This window comes from Rhododendron vialii, chromosome 4a (assembly GCF_030253575.1).
Source record: "Rhododendron vialii isolate Sample 1 chromosome 4a, ASM3025357v1".
Taxonomy (NCBI): domain Eukaryota; kingdom Viridiplantae; phylum Streptophyta; class Magnoliopsida; order Ericales; family Ericaceae; genus Rhododendron; species Rhododendron vialii.
In genome coordinates, this window is record NC_080560.1 from 34,947,142 (window position 1) to 34,969,309 (window position 22,168).

At 37.4% G+C, this 22,168-nt stretch overlaps 3 protein-coding genes across 4 annotated transcripts; all 3 read left to right on the top strand.

The window, feature by feature from the left end:
- Window positions 1-559: 559 nt before the first annotated feature.
- On the top strand, window positions 560-1,917 carry LOC131323510 (putative F-box/LRR-repeat protein At4g00320). Its single transcript, XM_058355347.1, has 3 exons — window positions 560-1,023; window positions 1,129-1,269; window positions 1,356-1,917. The coding sequence occupies exons 1-3, from the start codon at window positions 676-678 to the stop codon at window positions 1,725-1,727; spliced, it is 861 nt and encodes a 286-aa protein (XP_058211330.1). The 5' UTR covers window positions 560-675; the 3' UTR covers window positions 1,728-1,917.
- Window positions 1,918-4,005: 2,088 nt separating this feature from the next.
- On the top strand, window positions 4,006-6,386 carry LOC131323505 (F-box/FBD/LRR-repeat protein At4g26340-like). 2 transcript variants are annotated; one of them, XM_058355335.1, is made up of 4 exons: window positions 4,006-4,441; window positions 4,550-5,602; window positions 5,701-5,841; window positions 5,932-6,386. In XM_058355335.1, exons 1-4 carry the CDS (start codon window positions 4,358-4,360, stop codon window positions 6,319-6,321), a joined length of 1,668 nt encoding a protein of 555 aa, XP_058211318.1. In that variant the 5' UTR covers window positions 4,006-4,357; the 3' UTR covers window positions 6,322-6,386. The 2 variants fall into 2 exon arrangements, with proteins under 2 accessions (XP_058211318.1, XP_058211319.1); XM_058355336.1 differs by lacking the exon at window positions 4,006-4,441 and having other exon boundaries at window positions 5,495-5,602; window positions 5,763-5,841.
- Window positions 6,387-14,638: 8,252 nt separating this feature from the next.
- LOC131323939 (uncharacterized) lies at window positions 14,639-17,916 on the top strand (the record flags this gene model as incomplete). Its single annotated transcript, XM_058355774.1, has 3 exons — window positions 14,639-15,216; window positions 16,132-17,043; window positions 17,355-17,916. Coding segments are annotated over 3 exons (1,776 nt in total), but the record flags the coding sequence as incomplete, so codon positions are not given.
- Between the last annotated feature and the right edge of the window lie 4,252 nt (window positions 17,917-22,168).

Consider the following 22,168-nt stretch of genomic DNA (forward strand, 5'->3'; position numbering starts at 1 on the left):
GTTTATCAAAGTTGCTAATTTTAATGTTTAAAGGTCCAAAATTACATTCGAAATATATTTTCATGTTAAACATATGTGTTATATATTAGATATTTCAAATATTTACTGAAAAGTGTGTGTAGTGCAGTTGGTTGGAGCTTGCGCGAAAAACTCAAGGGACTCGGGTTCGAAACCCAGCAGGAGCAAGAAAGATGGATTTCTTTTCCCATATGAAAACAGCTTTCGCAACGAAAAATTTCGTCACCGATTTCTTATATTAGTGACAAAAAATTTCGTCACCAATGTGACCCATCGATGACGAATTTTTTCGTCGTCAAAAAGCACAATAAGTGAGGAAAAAAATTTCGTCACTAATTATTCACTTTTTGGTGACGAAATATTTCGTCATCAAAAGGCACTATAGGTGACGAAAAATAGATTTCGTCACCAGGTAGGAATCCTCGACAACCTTTAGTTGACAATTTTTTTTTTCGTCACCTATATTATTTGTGACGAAAAACATGCAATTTGTGACGATTTTCATTCGTCACCCAATTGAATTTTTCTTGTAGTGATGTACCAGCTTTAGTTTGCCTACCGAGTCTCAAAATTCTCCATCTTGATAGTGTCCAATTTTCAAATGATGTCTCAATCAAGAGGCTCCTCCTTGGTTGTCCTGTGCTTGATGAACTGAGTATGAATGAATGCGTTGGAAAAGATGTACGTGTTATTCTCATTTCTGCACCAGTGCTCACAAAGTTGAGATATCATAACGAAAAGGAAAAATATTCTTTGCATAATGACTTTCTGGAAACTGCTGATGTTTCTGAGCACAAGATTGTGATTGATACCCCAGCTCTTCTACACCTGGAGCTGATTGATGATGAAGCAGTGGTTTATTTAGGAAAGAACCTAAGTCATATCATTAAAGTTGATATTAGTATTGCAGTGTTATACGATGAAACTCATTCTAAATGTATAACTGATCTTCTCATGGGAATATCTGAAGTCCAATCTCTACACTTGTATAATGATTGCCGAGAGGTATGCTTTTCTTAATTCCCCATACATCCTCTTTTACAGTTGGTCCTGTTGGACTTCTCATGTTATTTTTGGCTATTTGACCAAGTGGAATTTTATTATACGAAGGCTGTTCACCGGATTGATTCTGAGCTGCCAATTTTTCGTAATTTGACTTCCTTGGTACTTGGTGCGGGCTATGTTGGATGGGAATTGTTGTCACAATTGCTGGTGAAATCGCCGTGTCTGGAAAGTCTTGTTTTCGAAGAGGTATGTCGGCTGGAGAAATTTCCTTTGGAATTCAATCGTGTGGAACAATCATTAACTCACGACCTTCCTGATTTATTTACTGACAGGGGTATCATATTGAACATGGTGAAGATGAATATGATGAGGAAGACGACAGTGGGGGAGATGATAAGCCCTTGCTCTGGCATGATTGGCATCCACCTCAGAATGTTCCTTCTTGTTTACCCTCGAACCTCAAGCTGGTTAAGTTTTTGAAATTTCGAGGGGGTGATGGGGATCTGCAAATGGTGGCGTATTTTCTGAAGAATGCTGAAGTTTTGGAGAAATTGATAATAGACTGCGAAAGTTATGGCGAAGAATTTGATGTTCCAGAAGACCAGTTGAAGATTACCGCAAAACTTTTAATGCTACCAAGGGCTTCAAGGACTTGTCAGATTGAATTTGTTACTCCTATTTTGCGTCATGATGAGTCCGATTAATTAGGCCCATTGTCATCGGAAGTACTACGTAGTTTTTAATTCCTAGCAGTTTGAACTTGTGTTACATTGTTGGTAGTCATATACATCGCTCGGATATGTCTGTTATTTGGTGTAAAAAATGCTGGAATCACCCACATTTGCACACACAAGTGCACAGACACACTCAGAAGGTGTGTGGAAGCTACTTGGTAAGGACTCATCGTGTGACGAAGGGGCTCATGGACTATAAAATCTAGTGTATTAGTCATGAACATGTTGGATGGTTGGTGTACAAAATTTCTTGAACCACACTTGAGCAAACAAGTGCACAAACACACTCATCAGGTGTGCCGGGAAACTGTGTGCGGTTCTAGCACTATTGTTTCATGTACATCCTGTAGTCAGCCAGATTGTGAAAAAGGTTATGTATGCATGGCATATATTGCGAGCGTGTTTGCGCACTTGTATCTTCTTAGTATCTTCTCAGATACCATGCATTAAGAAGATTATTAAGAAAAAGTTGAACAAAGTGGGATAGACGGATATAAAGCTGGGCAAAAAGACACCATGTTGGAGAAAGGAAGAAACAACCATACTTAAGTATTTCACATAACATCGATCTTGAATTCATAACATTTTTGCATTATGAGTTTTTGCCTTGGTGTTATGAAATACAGTAAGTAAAAATTTTCGAATTTCTGTACCTCAGGGAAAGTGACAAAAATGAATTAAGAAGAAAAATTGGAGGAAAATGCAATAAAAATTTAAGTAGGCAGAATACTTTTATTTTGTTTCCAACATTGTGCACAATACTTGAATTGATTTTTTTGCCCCCCGGTTTTACCTCTTAACCCAACAATGGAAGTGAAACTTTTTACTTTATTTCTCCGTCCTTTTGCTTTTCCCCCCAGTTCCCAAACAAGGGCTTAGTTCAAAAAACAGGAACTGCTTTTTGATAGCCGTGGTGATTAGCGCGATAATCAGATTTCCAAACAAGGACTTTTGAACTTATTAATCAGATTTCTTTCTTTCAAGTGTTGGAATCGTCTCTGAACAAACCGCCGCCGCCCGATGGACCGCCACCCACCGCCGTACCGCGGCCTTTTCGTGGGAAGGTATGAGTATCATGTTTTTCAGGAACTATACTGCGCCCTTTACTTCGGATACTGCTCCAAATGTATGTGTAATGCTGATCTAGTTTCATCGACGGTTCAGACCTAGGTGGACGGAGCTCCCATCCACTCTCAATCCGTCCAGATTAATCTAGTTTTGGGTCCTTGTGGCCCACTTGAAACCCACAACAACGATTTAAACTAGGGCTCGCAACAGTTGATTCACTTGATTGTTTCAAACTTTGTTTGAAAACTTAACGAACTTTTTAAATATGTTTGAGCTTGACTTGGTTATGAGACGAACTGATTTTTTTTTTTTTTGGGTAAATAGACGAACTGATTTTAAAGGAGCTTTAATAAAGTTGATCATGAACCGATCTGATTAGCTTTTTAATGGTCATAAGTCCAGCGCACCAAAAAGTTGTTCAAAATTGGTTTGAAACATAAACAAACCGATCTCAAACGAGATTTTTAGGACGAACACAAGCTCGAACTTGAGTGGTTGGATTCGTTTATCCGCCCTAACTAGAACCTTGTTTACGATAGCACTTGTTGAGAAAGTTAGCTCCAGCTTGATCAGACACCGATGGACCGCCACCCATCTATGGTACATGTAATTTTAGGGTTTAAACTCTGCATTTTTCTTCTACAAATGTTACTTTTTCACATCGCTACCGATATCCAATCGAGGTAAAAAAAAATTGGTAAGGATAAATTTCTCAATTAGGGGCTATGATATGAACGGTATGGTCATTGTTATGGCTCCCGGATGAGCCCAAAAAGGCTCAAAACTGGACGAAATTGGACAGATGGAGACTGGACAGGAGCTGAGTTGTCTTGGGTTCTAGCTCACCATGAAGTTCTTAGTCGATGTCTTTTTTTTCCTGACCTGAATTATAATCCATTGATGTGATCAATGAAATGAACTCTTTCATAGCGATCTGTCACTCCTGAACAACTTAAGGTTAGAGATTGACCTAGAAAATTTATTTTTTGGCTGGTAAAAAGCTTTAGACCCAGGAATATATTATTGACGCGTTTGAGTACCTCTGTTGGAATGCTAGCATAAAATCATGTATTTGTAAGCAGCCGCCTCCAATGTTCTATTCATACCATGACTCTACCATGCTGTCGTTAATATGCACATTTGTATTTAACTGTTTATTGCCCAACTTCCAAGCTCTGGCTGCTGTTGAATGCTTACCTATCAAATTGTTCTCAGATCCTTGTAGATGAGCTAGAGCATATAGATACTCCCTCCGTCCGTCAATCTTAGTCTAGTTCTTTACATTTACATTTTGCTGCCCAAAAAGGAATGCCCATTTTGAAAAATTCATGGTGAAAGTGGATAAAATTACTCTTCTTCCCTTTTATTTTATTAGTAACTAACAACTCAACATCAATCAACTTAAAAGTGCAATGATGATCGAATTTATTAGGGTTTTTTTTAAACATAATCATGGTGTCTCCTTACAAGTTAGATTTCTCAAAGCAGACTAACATTGACACAAGGGGTAGTGTGTACTAAAAATCTCTGTTATGTTTTCCTTTTGGGAGGTCTTGGGGGGAGGGAGAGAGAGAGAGGTTAGTGTTTTGAGTTGTGAAACCTTCGCTTGGTGTCTTGTATATTACCTCTCTTTAGTGCTGTGCTGCTTTATTTTCCCATGAGGCGAGCACCACCTGATTGATTTGTTTATTTTGCAAATTTTCCCCGATTTTTTGTTGAGAGAGAGAGAGAGAGTGGTTAGTGTTTTGTGTTGTGAAACCTTCGCTTGGTGTCTTGTATATTACCTCTCTTTAGTGTTGTGCTGCTTTATTTTCCCCGATTTTTTGTTGATAAACTTGATTTGTATATTCTTTTTGCTAACCAGAGAACCCTTGGTGCAATGTGAAGATAGAATCAGCAACTTACCAAGCAACCTTATTGGCCAAATCCTCTCTTCTCTTCCCACAAAAACGGCTATTGCGACAAGCGTCTTATCAAAAAGATGGAAGCAATTCTGGACACTAGTCACCAGTCTAGATTTCGATGATAAGTTGATGCTTCATTGTCGAAAGAGTATCAGAGCTGCACTCCAAATGAGTTTTGCAAGTTTCGTAGACAGAGTGCTCGAGAGAGTCTCATGTGTGGATAAGTTCCGTCTCAAATGCTGCCAAAGTTATGATGTTTCACATGCAAATGCATGGGTTGCTGCTCTCATAAAATATCGTATCAAAGAACTTAATCTCTCCATTCCAGTGAAGCACTCTACTGATCATGTGCTGCCTCGGCACCTTTTTTCTTGTAGAACACTGGTGGTATTGAAATTGGGTACCAAATTTATGCTCAATGTACCAGCTTCGGTTTGCCTACCCAGTCTGAAAATTCTCCATCTTGATAGTGTCAAATTTTCAGATGATGACTCAGTCAAGAGGCTCCTCGTTGGCTGCCCCATGCTTGATGAACTGGGCATGAATGAATGTGTTGGAAAAGATGTATGTGTTATTCACATTTGTGCACCTGTGCTCACAAAGTTGAGATATCGCAGAGAGAAGAAAAACTATTTATGGGGTACTGCTGAAGTTTCTGAGTACAAGATTGTGATTGATACCCCAGCTCTTCTATACCTGGAGCTGATTGATTATGTAGCAGATGTTTATCTAGTAATGAACCTAAGGAATATCGTTAAAGCTTATATTAGAATTGCAGAGCAATACGATGAAACCAATTCTAAAGCTATAACTGATCTTCTCATGGGAATATCCGAAGTCCAATGTCTACACTTGTACAATGATTGCACTGAGGTATGCTTAATTCTCCGTACTCTCTTTTACAGTTCATCCTGTTAAACTTTTCATGTTACTCTCGGATATTTGACCAAGTGGAATTTTGTTATGTGAAGGCTGTTCAAAAGATTGATTCTGAGCTGCCAATTTTTCATAATTTGACGTCCTTGGTACTTAGTGCGGGCTATGTTGGATGGGAATGGTTGTCACAATTGCTGGCGAAATCGCCGTGTCTAGAAAGTCTTGTTTTTGAAGAGGTGTGTCGGCTAGAGAAATTTCCTTTGGAAAACTTTCAATCGTATGGAACAATCATTAACTTGTGACCTTCCTGATTCATTTACTACCAGGGGTATCATATCGAATTCGATCGAGATGAATACGATGAAGAAGACGACAACAAGGGAGACGACAAGCGCTTGCACTGGAATCCACCTCAGAATGTTCCTTCTTGTTTGCTATTGAACCTCAAGGTAATTATGTTTGTGAACTTTCAAGGGGACGACGGAGATCTGAATATGGTGGAGTATTTTCTGAGGAACGCTGAAGTTCTGGAGAAGTTGATAATACAAACTAACGGTACTGTTGGCAAATGCTTTGACATGACAGCAGCGGCGTTTGCAGAACATCAGTTGGAGGTTACCATGAAACTTTTAATGTTACCAAGAGGCTCAAAGACTTGTCAGATTGAATTTGTTATTCTGCGTCACAACCTAGGTGGTAGCGTATCGCCCTGTTAAATAGGCCCGTTGTGTTTGGTTATGTGCTAGTTTTTGATACCTACCCGTTTGGACTTATGTTTCAGGGTTGGGAGTAATATACAGTTGACTGTTAGAACTATAGCACTAAATTATTCTAATTATGAATTATAATTGCACTGAAATCAGAGAGCACAAATATAAGTAGAGATTAGAACATGCATGCAAGACAAATGGCAGAGTAATCTAAAAACAGAGGACACAAAGGATTGACTAGATAGTATTATGAAAGGTGTTAACGAAAGGCTGGCCTGTGAGAGAGCTGGGAGGCGTGATGTTGCACGGTCTCAAAGCCACTAGTCCTCTTCTACGTAAAGGTGTTAACGGATTGCAGTGACTCCAAGATTCAATCCAATATGCTCAAAGTTTTTCCTCTTTTAACGTTCATCTCTGCCAGAAGATTTGAACCAAGTGACGAACCTGAGTTAAATAGCGGTTGGGTTGAAAAAGCCATGTGTAAAATATGTGTAACTGATGCATTATATTCTGTAGCAAAAGAATGTTTATTCGGTAATCAATTCTTTATTATTTTTCTCCATAACTGTTAAAAGGATTTTTAGCCCAATAAATGTATATATGACAGAATTTTGAAACTTTACAAAAAAATAATATGGTTTCAGCATTTACTTGTCTCAAAAATGACAAAATCACCACATACCGTGTTCACATGTTCAAGCCCCTTGTTGGTCTATTAGCATCAATCCTTACCAATGACACACGAGGGGGAAAAAAAAAATAACTTTTGAAAAGTTGCCATTCGACATTGCATCTGGGTAGGGAAAAAGGTTAAACAAAGCTGGGCAAAAAGTTCTGTACCCTCTGAGTTAATTGTACCACCATATAGATAATATGGAGGTGATTTTGGGATTTTATTTTTAGTTTTGTTCTCTCGTATGATTAACGCATAAAATGGAATGTCGGTGGTAAAAATTGAAGTGCTAAAATCAATTTCCTATGAAATAACGTAAAAGCATATACTGTACTTCACTAATAACAACCAAGATTACATAACCGATAGTGTGGTTATCAAAAAAGAAAATATTGCTTTGTTCTGCTTATATAAAATTCAAAATTTGATTATGCCATCGTGAGCCTTATTTTCCGTTCGGCTAAATAAGCCAACTGACTTATTTTTTTTGTATTTATTCAATTTTTTTCGTATTTGTTAGTTTTTTGGAGATTATTGCATCATCATGACAAGATAAATTTAAAAAGTAAAAAAATTACGAACCAAACCTAATTTTTTTGATTAAAGACAAAAATAAATCAATAAATCATTTTTTCGTCTTTATCCAAAAAAAATGGATTTTAATTATAATTTTTTACTTTTTAGATTCCTCTCGTCGCGGTGATACAATAATTCCAAAAAATTGACAAAGAACTAATAAATACAAAAAAAAAAATTGAATAAGAAAAAAAAACTTATTTAAGCCGAAAGTAACTTTGGAATCCAAGTTCGGAAAACAACGAGAAATTATTCTATGCCCTTGGGGCAACACGTCAGTTTTTACAGGTGGTGCCTCGCACCAATCATTGAATGCCTTGTGGAAAGACTGTCAGTAACTCTTCCACGTCAAACATCATTCTCATAATCCAACATATATTTAACGGACCGTTTGAAACAATAATGGTTACTGACAGCGCAGAGTTTTTTCAGTCTTCCTCTCTTGACTTCTCACTCTCTAAAATGGGCGCATATATTTGAATTTCCTTTTTTTTTTTTAATTTTGGGTTTAGATCTGAATATTTAAACACTCAACAAGTTTTCTGTATCAAAAAGTTAAAGTGATATTTTTTTGTTCTTTTTCAAATTTTTTTTGCATTGGTTTGGTTTGTGTCTAACTTTTGTGACTTATTGATTCGTCTCAATGAGAGGAATCGAAAAAGTAAAAAATTTTAATCAAAACTCATAATTTTTTGAATAAAGACAAAAATAAGTCAATAACACACTTTTTTTTTACTTATTTTTGTTTTTTTGAAAAAAATTATGAGTTTCGATCAAAATTCTTTACTTTTTTGATTCTCTAGTCAAGATGAATCAATAAGTTACAAAAGTTTGACGCAAAACTAACAAATGTGAAAAAAATTGAATAAGAACAAAAAAAATAACTCAAAATGACTTTTGAAGCCAAACCGGCCTGTTAAAGGACCAAAGAATGACAAGAATAAATACTACCCATTCATGGATAAAAAAAAATACTACCCAATCTACCTAAATTTTGGTATTTATTACTCCCTCCGTCCCTTTTTTAGAGTCCAGTATTTCATTTTGGGCTGTCCCTTAATAAGTGTCCATTTTGTAAAGTTAGTGAGTAAAAGTTGATGTATTGTCTATTTTGCCCCTAAAAGTAGATTCCTTTTTGAAAAGTAAGTGAGTAAAAGTGTAATGATGATGGGTAAGTTGGGAAAGTGGAGAAAAAAGTTGATGTGAAAGGTATAATGATGATGTCTTTTTAATAAGTTGGAGTTACGAAGCAGGACACTTAAAAAGGGACGGAGGGAGTATTTTTATTTTTTATTTTATTATTCATCGTATTTTTTTAATTAATCAACTGTCTCAATGAGATAATTTACAAAAAAAAAAATTTATGACCCAAAACAAAAAAAAAAATTCACTAAAGACAAAAAATACTAAATAATTGTTATTGTTAGTTTTACGTCAAACATTTATGTAGTATTAGTTCGTTTCGACGAGATGAATTGAAAAAGTAAGAAATGTATATTTTTTACATAAATATTTTGGAAAATATCCAAGGAAAAATTTTGAGCTTTTACTAGGATATTTTTCAAAATACTTGTGTAAAAGTTAGTTGGCCAAGACTCTTACATCTCATCAGAAGATCAGGAGTTCGAGTCTCTCTACCTGCATGTGGGTGTTCTTCTCTTAGAGGGCTTTTCATTTCTTTCTTTGTCTCTACCCTGTAATGGGGATTGTTCCGAATTTGTACTCTGTATTTCGTATATGATATAAAATGATCTCTTCTATTGATTGATAAAAATAAAAAAAAATACTCATTGCAGAAATAGCGCCCAAAACTGGAGGGAAAAAATGTGAGCCAAAATTAAAGGAGGAGAGAGAATAGCAAGGTTCAAAATTGATAAGACAGGGTTAGGTACCGTACGTGTTAACGCCATGCCTGGCCGTTTGTTTTGGTTGGCTGGCCATCGAGAGTTGTTGACGTGGCAAAAAAATGACAAGAAGTGAATAAGGTAGGTTTTGATTGGTGTGAGACACTACTTGTCAAAAATGACGTGTTGCCACTTATCATTCTTTAGTCCTTTAACAGGTCGGTTTGGCTTTAAAAGTCATTTTGAGTTTTTTTTTTTTTGTTCTTATTCAATTTTTTTCACATTTGTTAATTTTGCGTCAAATTTTTGTAACTTATTGATTCATCTTGATGAGAGAATAAAAAAAGTAAAGAATTTTGATCGAAACTCATAATTTTTTCCAAAAAAATAAAAATAAGTAAAAGAAAAGCGTGTTATTGACTTATTTTTGTCTTTATTCAAAAAATTATGAGTTTTGATTAAATTTTTTTACTTTTTCGATTCCTCTCATTGAGACGAATCAATAAGTCACAAAAGTTAGACACAAAACAAACCAATGCAAAAAAAATTTGAATAAGAACAAAAAAATATCACTTTAACTTTTTGATACAGAAAACTTGTTGAGTGTAAATATTCAGATCTAAACCCAAAATTAAAAAAAAGAAGAAAGGAAATTCAAATATATGCGCCCATTTTAGAGAATGAGAAGTCAAAAGAGGAAGATTGAAAAAACTGTGCGCTGTCAGTAACCATTATTGCTTCAAACGGTCCGCTAAATATATGTTGGATTATGAGAACGATGTTTTACGGGGAAGAGTTATTGACAGTCTTTTCACAAGGCATTCAATGATTGGTGCGAGGCACCACCTGTAAAAACTGACATGTTGCCCTAAGTGCATAGGATAATGGCAAATGCTAACGACCGCAATATGGCACCGGTTTGTGTAGCTCACGCGCTAGCTTTGCAACTTTTTTGCTGTGAAAGTCAAACTCAACGTCAGAGTGTGCAACATCACTTTTAACGTGTGCACTGAAATGACATTTGTACCCTTCTTGTTGTTCCCAATTCTCACCTCATGTACTCGCTCCCACCTCATTACTTTTACAAGTACTACTTTACTCTCTCTCTCTCTCTCTCTCTCTCTCCTCTCCTCTCCTCTTCGTTTCTCTCTCTTCATCACTTTTCTGTATCTCATTTTTTATTTTTGTTCTAAAAATGTTTATAATTATTACTCCACTGTTATACATATTCATTTTTTACACAAATTATATACTCAACTCTACTCGTATAAATGTACTAAATGAGATCTATATTAAATATAAAATTATTTAAAACTAAAATTTTAATTTTTCAATGTGAATTTTATATTATTGTGACAAAATCATTTCCCATAGTATATCCTTCTGAAACAACCCAAAACAGCCCTTTTAGAAAAAAAATCAAATATAATTTTTTTTACCTTAACTTCTAACCCCTTAAGGAAAAAAAAGCAAAAAGAAAAGAAAAAGAAAATAAAGAAGTAGGTAACACTCACAGTTGTCAGTTACATAGGAAGAACCGTAAAAACGAGTTCTGCTAGTCGTACCGACCCATTCCATACCGAAACTGTACCGACGGTCTTGCCGGAAAGTCTCCGACCACTAGTCGGCCGATCAGAGCCGTAAAAAAATTCTAAAAAAAAAAAACCAAGGGGGTCAGGCAAGAATTAATAGCATCCGATGTGTGTAGAGTGCTTGGATCGAGTACCCTATTTTTCGTGTATATATACACGAAAAATAGAGTACTCAATCTAACCACCCTACACACATCGGATGTCGTTAATTCCCGTTTGAGGCCCCCTCGGCTTTTTTTTTTTTTTTGAATTTTTTGACTGCTCGGATTGGCCGTCCGATGGCCATAGATGGCCCAACATAGCCGTCGATACGGTTTCAGTATGAAATGGGTCGGTACGGCTAGAATTTCTGCATAAAAACTATTTGCCGAGCAAAATTTAGTTTAAAAAGAGTCTAGGGGTAGTATTGTCTTTTCATATGTGTTTGCTATACACTTATTTCGGACTGACACTTGCATTGGTACACACAAAGAAAGAACGTGCCAGCAAAGCCAATGGACCCACATAAGAACTAAAATACTACTCTGATTCCGAGGTTAAGGGGTGCAATATAGCACCCATTAGACGGACCGTAGAATAATTTCTCGAAAGCAACTGCTTTTGAGAACAGTGGAGATTAGCACGATAATTGAGGACTTCACAATCATTCATTTAAGAGTTCATTTAAGAGTTGGAAAAAGAAGAACCCTACTCCCGAAAATTGCTAATCCCCCCCCACCCCACACGCCCCCGGCCCCACCTCTTTTTTCCCAAAGAGAAATGCTAGGAGCAAAGAAAGTACTTTCAAAATATATATGAACGGTTCAGATGCACTGTACAGTGAATCTAAGCCGTTTATGTGCTCTTTAAAGGTATTTTCTTTGTCAATTTTCTTTGTCCCTAGCACTCCTTTTTCCCAAATTACCCCGCCTCTCTCTCTCTCTCTTTTCTTTCTTTCTTTCCTTTCAGTTTCCTTTTTTTTTTTTCCCTTTTCCTTTCAGTTTGGTTTTTTTTTTCATTTTATTTCCTTTTCTTTTTTTCCGGTTTGATTTTTTTTTCTCTTTAATAATTGGTTCAAGTCTAATTCTAGGCTTTGTAAAATAATTAAAAGAAAAAAAAATGTTTCAATTGATCATGTTTATACGACTGTTTTATTTTTCTTTTTTTGTCTTTTATAGATTAAAAAATATAGTTACGAAAATAAGTGTTTCAATTTTCAATTCGTTTGAACCAGTGCAAAGATGTTATTTTTCTAATCATTTCATCCTAAATGGTTGTAATAAATTTTTGGCTTCAAGGCCTTTTAATGGACACCCTAAGAGAGTCTTGAAACTAAATAATGAGTCTTAGGGTGTTTGTTGAAAGACCTTAAACCAAAAAATTCATTATGACCATTTAAAATAAAATAATAAAAAAACGATCTTTGCTCTGATTTAACTGAATTGAAAATTAAAGCACTTAATTCTTGAATTATATTTTTAAATATACAAATGGTGTATTTATAGAAATTAAATAAATAAGATATAAGTAATTAAATAAAAAAATAAATTAAAAAGTAGGGGACCTGAGGGCTCTGCAGTCTCCATTGGCACAGTAGCCCCTACGAAGCCCCTAAAACGTTTCCGTTTTAGTTTAAAAAAAAATAGAAACCAGCCATTTGCAATTCTATAGAGTAGAAACGTGATTTGAAGCAACATACTACTGAATCAGTTAAGAGGATTTATGCTAAATAATGGTTAACAAATTTATTAAATTGTACTATAGTTAAAAAAAAGTAATCCTAAATATAACATTTGTATTCTGAATTAGTAAGTCGTTTGCAAAATACATTTCGTAATTAGTTCCTGAACACTAATTGTAATCTTAATGAATTTTTTGTTTCACGGCCTTTCAACGAGCACCATAAGACTCATTATTTAGTTTCAAGACTCTTTTAGGGTTAGGATGTTCATTGAAAGGTCTTGGAGCCAAAAATTTATTACGATCATTTAGGATGAAATGATCAGAAAAATAACATCTTTGCACTGGTTCAAACGGATTGAAAATTGAAACACTTATTTTCGTAACTATATTTTTTAATCTATAAAGGACAAAAAAAATAAAAATAAAACAGTCATATAAATATGATTAATTGAAATACTTTTTTTTCTCTCAATTACTTTACAAAGTCTAGAATTTGACTTGAACATATCATTAAAGAAAAAAAAATTCAAACTAGAAAGAAAGAAAAAGAAATAAAATGAAAAAAAAAAAATCAAACCGGAAAAAAAAAAGAAAGAAAGAAAAGGGAGAGAGAGAGCAGGAGGGGGGGGGGGGGGGGAATAGCAGCCCTCCCCACTCCCTCCTCTTGGCATCATATCTGAACAAATCGCCAGCGGGGAGGTATTTGTATCATTTTCCACCAACTAGATTGCATTGCGCCATTACATGTTTAAACTTGGGATATTGCTTGAAATGTTTGTTTGTTGCTGTTCTAGTTGCATTAATGGTTGAGACCTAGAAATTTTGGGTGTACTGAGGCTGCTTATGAGGGTAGTAGAGGGCTTTGTGGTCGGTCTCGGCTCTATCCACTCTCAAGTCTCAATCAGTCCGGATTGATCTAGTTTTGGGGCCTTGTGGGCCCACTTGAACCCCCAACGATGATTAAAACTAGGGCTCATAAGCGAACCCAACGAGCCATACAGTTGATTGGTTCAAACTTGGTTTGAAAACTTAACGAGCTTTAAAAAAATGTTTGAGCTTGACTTGTTTAGTTGTTTATGAGATGAATTGATCTCAGACAAGCTTTAATCGAGTCGATCTCAAACCGATCTTGAGTAGCTATTTAAAGAGCGTTAGTCAAACACGTTGAGTAGTAGGTTCAAGCTTAGTTCGAAAGCTTAACAAGCTTCAAAAATATTTTTGAGTTTGATATGCTGAGAAGTTGCTGTAAAGAAATGACTGTAGACGTCATCAAGATCGATATGCTGAGAGAGTTGTCTCATTTTCCCTTTTAGGGATTTCATGTTGTTCCAAAGTATGCATTTGGTGTTGAACAATGGTAATATGGGTTGGATGTAGTAGTGGTCATATGGGGTAAAGTTATATATTTTTGATGATCCCCAAAAGAGATTCGAAGAAAAATAGGAGCCCAGATTGGTTGGTCATTGATGGGGTTGGGATGATTGTGAATCGAACTGATGGTGGAGTTGTTGGTTTATAAAAACTGTATTTGAAGACTTTTGATCAGAATTATTAATTTTTCCATGATAGGCATTTACATTAAAATTGATAATTCAACTCAACCACGTGAATCAAACACTCTTCTTTGGGAAAATTTGATGACATTCATATGTGTAATGCAATTAGCTTGTAACTGTTTTGATTAATTTTTGTTTACCACTGGTAATCACTTTATTTGGTTTTGACCTACACGTTATTAGAATAAGGAGTAAAGGTTTTAGTTCTGTTAGTTGTTAGTTATATAATTATGTTCAAGTTGATACCAGATTTATATGAATAGATTATCTATGATGATTTTTTGGCGATCTTATCCAGCCATACTAGTGTGCTATGCTACTGTATTTCGAATTTAACCTTCACCACTTTCCACTCTTTTTGCTGGTGGCAGTAAGAGGTCCATCATTTTTCTTGTGCATTCTGTTTGATTTCAATGCCTAACGGCTAACAGTCAACTTCAGCTGCAGGTGGGCGAGGCAGAAATTGCTGATGAACCATTGGTGGGAAAAAGTGATGAAAAAGAACCGTCCTTGGTAAAAGCTACCATAAACACACTTCCATCATCCAATCACAAAGCTAAGAGAAAGAAAAAGAAAAAGACCAAGGAGGATCCCTCTGTGGAAGCACAAGACAGTGGAAAGCCTTTGGATGAGATGGTAGAAAAGTTCTCTGTTGAAGTTAATGTTTCTAGTCACCTATCGGGCCCTTTAAAAGCCAAGCCAGCAAATGTAGAAGTAGGTGACAGCCTGCTCAAACAATGCATGACCGACATTTTACAAGTGGATCCCAAATATCTAAGAGCAGAAAATGAGCTGCGAAGAATATTTGGTTCCAAGGTAGTAAATTCATTTCAAAAAAATCAACAAACACGCAGTTCGGGACAGATACGTGGGGGAAGACGCGGAAGTCACAACCATCGAAGGGTTATTCTTGTGTCTCCATCAGAACATTGGCCTCGCTGGGATGGATCTTTGTTGATGGAATTTTTGGAAACAAGAGATGGTTACCACTATTTCAAGTAATTGTCATTCTTAATGTCTTCTGTACTTTTTTATGAGAGTTACTATGTGCATCTCTTTGTGGTTGTTTATACTCCGATCGAAATACTTTCACCCTGTTTTTTATTTTTTATTACAGATTTTATGCTTTTACCACATGATAAGTCTACCATATATGCAACAAATTCTTGAACTCTCTTCACTGATGAAAATACTTCTCTCCCTGTTTTTTTCTACAGATTTTATGCTTTTACCATATGAGAGGTCTACTATATATGCAGCAAATTCTTGAACTCTCTTTACTGATGATGTTGACTTGTATTGCCTTAACTTTGAATTAGTCCGGACCTTGTCTCAAGTGCTAAACCATTGTGTCTGAAAGCTTTGTGGTGGAACTAAGGTGTAGCAACGCTGAATTGGTGAAATGATCTTATCATCTTATGAATTGGCTTGTACATATTTCGATCTGTTGATTGAAGGAACAGATTATAGAAAATGGCTGTGGCATCATTTTTATTCCTTGCAGACAGGATCTTAACTTGTACAGTTGGTCATAAATGTAGCATAAGTTAGCTTTTGTGTGAACCCAAGCCGGGGTACGTACCTCCTTGATAAGTTTAACTTCCTTGGAAAGCCCACACATTAAATACTTACATTTGCGCATTGCAATTACGTAATCGCAGATTCGCATATGGTGTCAAGTTGAGTTGCTATCTCCATTTTGAAATTTGTTTGAAGTACCAAACTCTTTTAGACTTTGATGTCAATGTTATGTTTCTCGCTATCACTATCACTACACTTGGAGTTGGAGGAATTTTATTTCCTAAATGCAGGTTAAAACATGTAACCATACTCCTGACATGCATTGATCTTTCACTTTATGACAGTTTCCAATTTAAAATTTTGTCCCTAAAGTACCTTTTGTCTTCATGTAGGTATGCCCACTCATCTTTATATAGCCAAGCTCAGAGAGCATTTGAAGCAGCTAAAGCAATACATGATCCGAATGGTATAGCAAATATTCTTGTGCATCATCCTTATCATCTAGATTCACTGATAGCAATGGCGGAGTATTTTAGCTTCTCGGGCGAACAACCAATGCCTGCAGAGTTTATTGCAAAGTGTCTTTATGCCTTGGAATGTGCCTGGCATCCAATGTTCAACCCCTTGCAGGGAAAATGCCAATTGAAATACAGCCATGAAACTAACAGGCCATTGTTCCATGCACTTTTCGATCACATGAAAAACATGGACAGGCGTGGGTGCCATCGCTCTGCACTTGAAATTTGCAAATTATTGCTTTCATTGGATTCAGATGACCGAAAGGGGGCCTTGTGTTGTATAGATTATTTCTCTTTGAGATCGAAGGAATACACATGGCTAGAACACTTTTCTGGGGAATATAGGCATGACAACTCCTTATGGTTATTTCCTAATTTTTCATTTTCCCTTGCCGTTTGCCGATTTTATCTTGAGCTTGAGGGAAGCTCTAAAGATACTGGAATGAAGTCAGGAAAAGCTACTTCTACTGATCTTATGAAGCAGGCTTTAATGCTTCATCCGACAGTATTGAAAAAATTGGTTGAGAAATTACCTCTGAAGGATCAGGCATGGAAAAACATACTCCAGCACAGCTACTTTGGATCAGATCAAATTGGAATACCATCCTTGGACCATCTGATTAACATCTATGTTGCAAGGAGCTATCTTATCTGGAGACTCCCTGATCTACAGAAGCTACTTAAGAACTCTGCACTACTTGTGATTGAAACACTAAAGCATAATAGTAGTGAGGCTCGGGACTGGGCTTGTGTGAGGAAAGAAGCATTCCCATCAGAGAAAAATGAGTAAGTATTCTTCACATTTTCATGGTTAGCCTTTTATTTTCTGCTAGAATTATAGCTGCATTATTGATGTGTGTTTTCTGCTCTATTTGGTTCCATTATAGAGTTTGTGGTACTCTTGTCAGGTGAGGTTAATACTGAGAATTTGTAGTGGTGAACTCGCAAATGCCATTTTGGTTCCAAAAAACTATCTGGCAACATTATGGGAAGGAGATATATGTATATGTGGCAGTCTCTTAGTTTGTTTTTTGCTTGTTGGTTGCTTTTTGTATTACGTAAACTTTTAACAGTGAGACGTTTCTTGTTTCTGCCAGGTATAGCCACTTATTGGTATCTGATTTTTCTGATTCTGTGCCAACAATGCCACCTGAGATGCTGCAAAATTTTATGGTTGATCCAAGAATGAGAGAAGAGGTACAGAACGGTGGCCATGTTGCCAACCCACGTGCTCCCCGTGATGTTGCAAACCGAAACCCATTGGTTGTCTTGTTTGAGTCTATGCTACCATGGGTTGATTACGGAGGCCGAGATGGAGTTGTTGAGGAAGAGGATGACCAGCAGAACCACAATGGTCATCGTTTGGACAACAATGAACACTGAATCTGTAGCTGAAGCGTACAAAATGTTGGTGGGGGAGTTGGAGACGATAGGAATGACTCGTATGATCCCTATGCCTGATGCTCGTGGCCCATATGATACTGTTTGCATCATACCTAAACCTCTAATGGTCTTTCAGTGCAGTTTTTGTTGTGGGCAAATCTTCTTCTTTTTTATTGATTTTTTTCGGAGCTTTAGAAATTGCTGCTGGACACGAAGAAAAGAAGGATGTTGTTAGATGATGGATCTATTTGTATCTAGTGTAATTATATGTCTTATCATGTAATTAGTTTAAGTATCTAGGACCGTAGTGCAATTATTATACAGCTTGTATATATATATTTTACGTTGAATGAAATTAACACTAATGGGTTTTCTCCCTATTATGATTACCCTAAAACTGAACATGGTATCAAAGCGATAGAACCTGACGACCTACGACGTTCTTCTCGTCGCTGCGTGAACAGTACTTTCGGGTGAACAGTGATCGTGAACAGTGATCGTGAACAGTGCCGTGAATAGTGATCGTGAACAGTATCGCATGAACAGTGATCGTGAACAGTGGTCGCGTGAACAGTGATCGCGTGAACAGTGCTTTGTGAACAGTTCTTCGATCAGTCGGGGTTTGCCGTCACCGTCGATCAGATCTGTTCTCGCCGATCAAATCTTTTTGTTTCTTTTTCAACACTGTTTCAGTCAGATCCGAAGGTATTCAGTTGATTGTTTTGAGGTTCTAGGGTTTTTGGAACCTTTATTTATTATTTTTGGAGTTCTAAAGTTGCTGGGAACATTGTTTATTGTTTATTTGGCATTATTGTTCTGCTTTCAAGATGTCAGAAGAGAAAAAACAGGCTTCCGCTAGTGGCAAGGATGAGTTGAGTCGTGTAGGGACTCTGGATAACTCTCCACTAGATATTTGTCCCATCAAACTGGATGGCACAAATTATTTACTTTGGTCTCGTACTTTTACATTAGCCATTGAAGCTAAAGGGATGTCTGAGTTCATTGAAGGCCCTGTTACTGAGCCTACTACTGATGTTGAACTCAAGACGTTTAAGTCTCGTCGATCTTTAGCCATGACTTGGTTGTTTAATTCTATGAAGGCTGATATTCGTAGTCCTTTCTTGCTTCTTAACACTCCATATCAGATTTGGACTATTGCCACACAGACTTATTCTCAGCAGGGCAATGATGCTCAGTGTTTTGAGTTGCGAAAGCGACTTCGTACTATGGATCAACACAATCGATCTGTTGCTGTTTACTTTGCTGATCTTAGTGGGGCCTGGCAAGAATTTGATTATTATCAGGGTTTTCAAGCAGTATGTTCCGTTGATGCTGGTGCTTGGTTAAAAAGAATAGAGAAAGAGCGTGTGTATGACTTTCTTGCTGGTCTTGATGTGGAGTATGATCCAATTAGAGTGCAGGTGTTGGGTCGTGTTCCGTTTCCATCTTTGGGCGAGGCCTATGCCATTGTTCAACAGGAGGAAAGCAGAAGGGGTGCTATGTTACAAGCTCCTACTTCTGATCGTTCTGCATTGGTTGCTATTCCGCAGGGACAGTTTGGGTCTGGCAGTGGAAAGTCTCAGTCTGGTACTACCAGTGGGACCATAGACCGTATGTCACTCCAGTGTGATTATTGCCACAACACTGGACATACCAAGGATTTCTGTTGGAAGTTACATGGTCGTCCTTCTCGTGGGCGAGACAGTGGACGTGGAGGTCGAGGTCGTGGTCCCGGGCGTTCTCAGGCTCAGGCACATGTTTCAGAGTTTGCTACCTTGTCTGATTCTGGGTTCAGTACAGGAGTTCAGTCACCTTCTGATTCTGTTGGCGGTTTCTCTCAGAGGGAGATGCAAGCTCTTAGGCGTCTTATGGCTCAGGCTGATTCTTCCTCTACTATAGCTTCTACTTCCACAGCAACTCCTACTGCATCCTATTTTGCTCATTCAGGTATTCCAGCTAGTGCATTTACTGCCTCCTCTGGTATTCCTTGGATTATCGATTCTGGTGCTTCAGATCATATGACAGGTTGTTCCTCTGTTTTTGATTCTTATTCCACTTGTTCTGGTAAGGATAAGGTTCGAATTGCCGATGGATCGTTCTCTGCTATTTCAGGGAAATGTTCCGTTCGCTATTCTCCCTCTATCTCTCTCTCTTCAGTCCTCCATATTCCAAACTTTGCCACTAACCTTCTTTCAGTTAGTAGTTTTACCCATTCTGCAAACTATTCTGTGACATTTTTTCCTACTCACTGTATCTTTCAGGAACTGAAAACGGGGAAGGTGATTGGCAGTGGTAAAGCACATGGTGGTATCTATTATCTGGAGCATGCACCTCATCCATCTCAGCCATCTTTATCATGTGGACAAGCTCTACGGGCAGATATGAGTTCCACTCTTTCTTTGTTATATCGGTGGCACCGTAGATTGGGTCATCCCTCTTTTGGGATATTAGAGAAACTTTTTCCTACTTTAGTTAAACATTGTCCTAGGAATCAGTTTTTTTGTGAAGCCCGTGAGTTTGGAAAACATAAACGCTCTTTTTATGCACCTATTAATAAACGAAGTGATTCTCCATTTATGGTTATCCATTCTGATGTTTGGGGTCCTTCTCCTGTTACTTCTTTAAAGGGCTATCGATGGTTTGTTACTTTTATTGATTGTTATTCTCGTGCCACATGGGTGTACTTACTCCAGTCAAAAAATGAAGTATTTTCCTGCTTCAAATCTTTTCATAAGATGGTGTGCACTCAATTTGATACACATATTAAAATTCTTCGGAGTGATAATGGGACTGAGTATATTGATAAGATTTTTCGGACATATCTAGATGATAATGGTATTATTTTTCAGACGACTTGCGTTGACACTCCACAACAAAATGGAGTCGCTGAGCGTAAAAATCGTCATCTTGCTGAGGTCGCTCGATCTCTTTTGTTCACTATGAATGTTCCCAAATATTTATGGGGAAAAGCTATTTTAACTGCTACATATCTTATCAACCGTATGCCATCAAGTGTCCTTAATTTTAAAACACCTATTGAGTGCCCGCCAAGCAGTTGTCGAGTTACGACTCTTCCACCTAGGGTGTTTGGTTGTGTGTGTTTTGTTCATGCCCCAAAACCTTCTGGGGGCAAGCTAGGACATAAAGCCCATAAGTGTATTTTTGTTGGGTACTCTCCTACCCAAAAAGGCTATAAGTGTTACGATCCTTATTCAAGGAAGATGTTTGTCTCTACGGATGTTACCTTTTGGGAAACAGAGGTTTTTTATTCTCCCTCTAAACCATCTCTTCAGGGGGAGCATCAACAGGAGGAAGAGATGTTTACCTTTTATAATCATAGTGAGGGGGAGAAATTTTTCTATGATCATAGTGAAGGGGAGAAGGAAAACACTGAGGAACAACTACCTGCATGACAACGACTGCAGGGAGCTGGCTTACAGAGGTATGCTAGACGGAAAAATGGAAAGTCTTCATGTACGTTACCACTTTGTCAATCACAATCACCCAATCCAGTTCCAAATTCCTCAGCTGACTCTTCTGGTAATGATTCTTCTCTTATTGAACCTCCTCCTATGGATCCTGACAATCTTCCTATTGCTATTCGAAAAGGTGTTAGATCTTGTACTCAACATCCTATTTCACAGTTTGTTTCTTATGACCGTTTGTCTCCTTCGTACCATGCATTTGTCTCTTCTCTTTCTTCTATATCTATTCCACAGAATTGGCAGGATGCATTCAAGATACCTAAGTGGAAAGGAGCTATGGTAGAAGAGATGACGGCTTTGAAAAAGAATGGCACCTGGGATCTAGTGTCACTTCCAGGAGGGAAGAAACCAGTGGGCTGCAAGTGGGTGTTCACTATTAAGCAAAAGGCTGATGGTACAGTTGAGAGATACAAGGCAAGGCTTGTTGCCAGAGGTTTTACTCAAACTTATGGTATTGACTATGAGGAGACGTTTGCTCCGGTAGCGAAGATGAATTCTGTGCGAGCTCTTCTCTCGTGTGCTGCCCACTTGAATTGGCCTCTTCAACAGTTTGATGTGAAAAATGCATTTCTCCATGGTGATTTAGAGGAGGAAGTTTATATGGATATTCCACCAGGTTTCTCTTCTCTTGCAAGTGAAGGAAAGGTGTGTAGATTAAAGAAGGCACTTTATGGGCTGAAGCAGTCACCTAGAGCCTGGTTTGGCAGGTTTTCTAAGGCTATGTTGAGTTTTGGTTACAAGCAGAGCCATGCAGATCATACGATGTTTATCCGGCGAAGTAATGGTAAGATTGCTGTCCTTATTGTTTATGTTGATGACATAATAATGACAGGCAACGATGTGAGTGAGATTCATAACCTTAAGTCTCGTCTAGCTCAAGAGTTCGAGATTAAGGACTTGGGATCATTGAGATACTTCCTTGGAATGGAAGTAGCGAGGTCTGATAGAGGTATCTTTATTTCCCAACGCAAGTATATACTTGATTTTTTGAAAGAAACAGGCATGTTGGGCTGTAGACCTGCAGATTCTCCTATTGAGGCGAA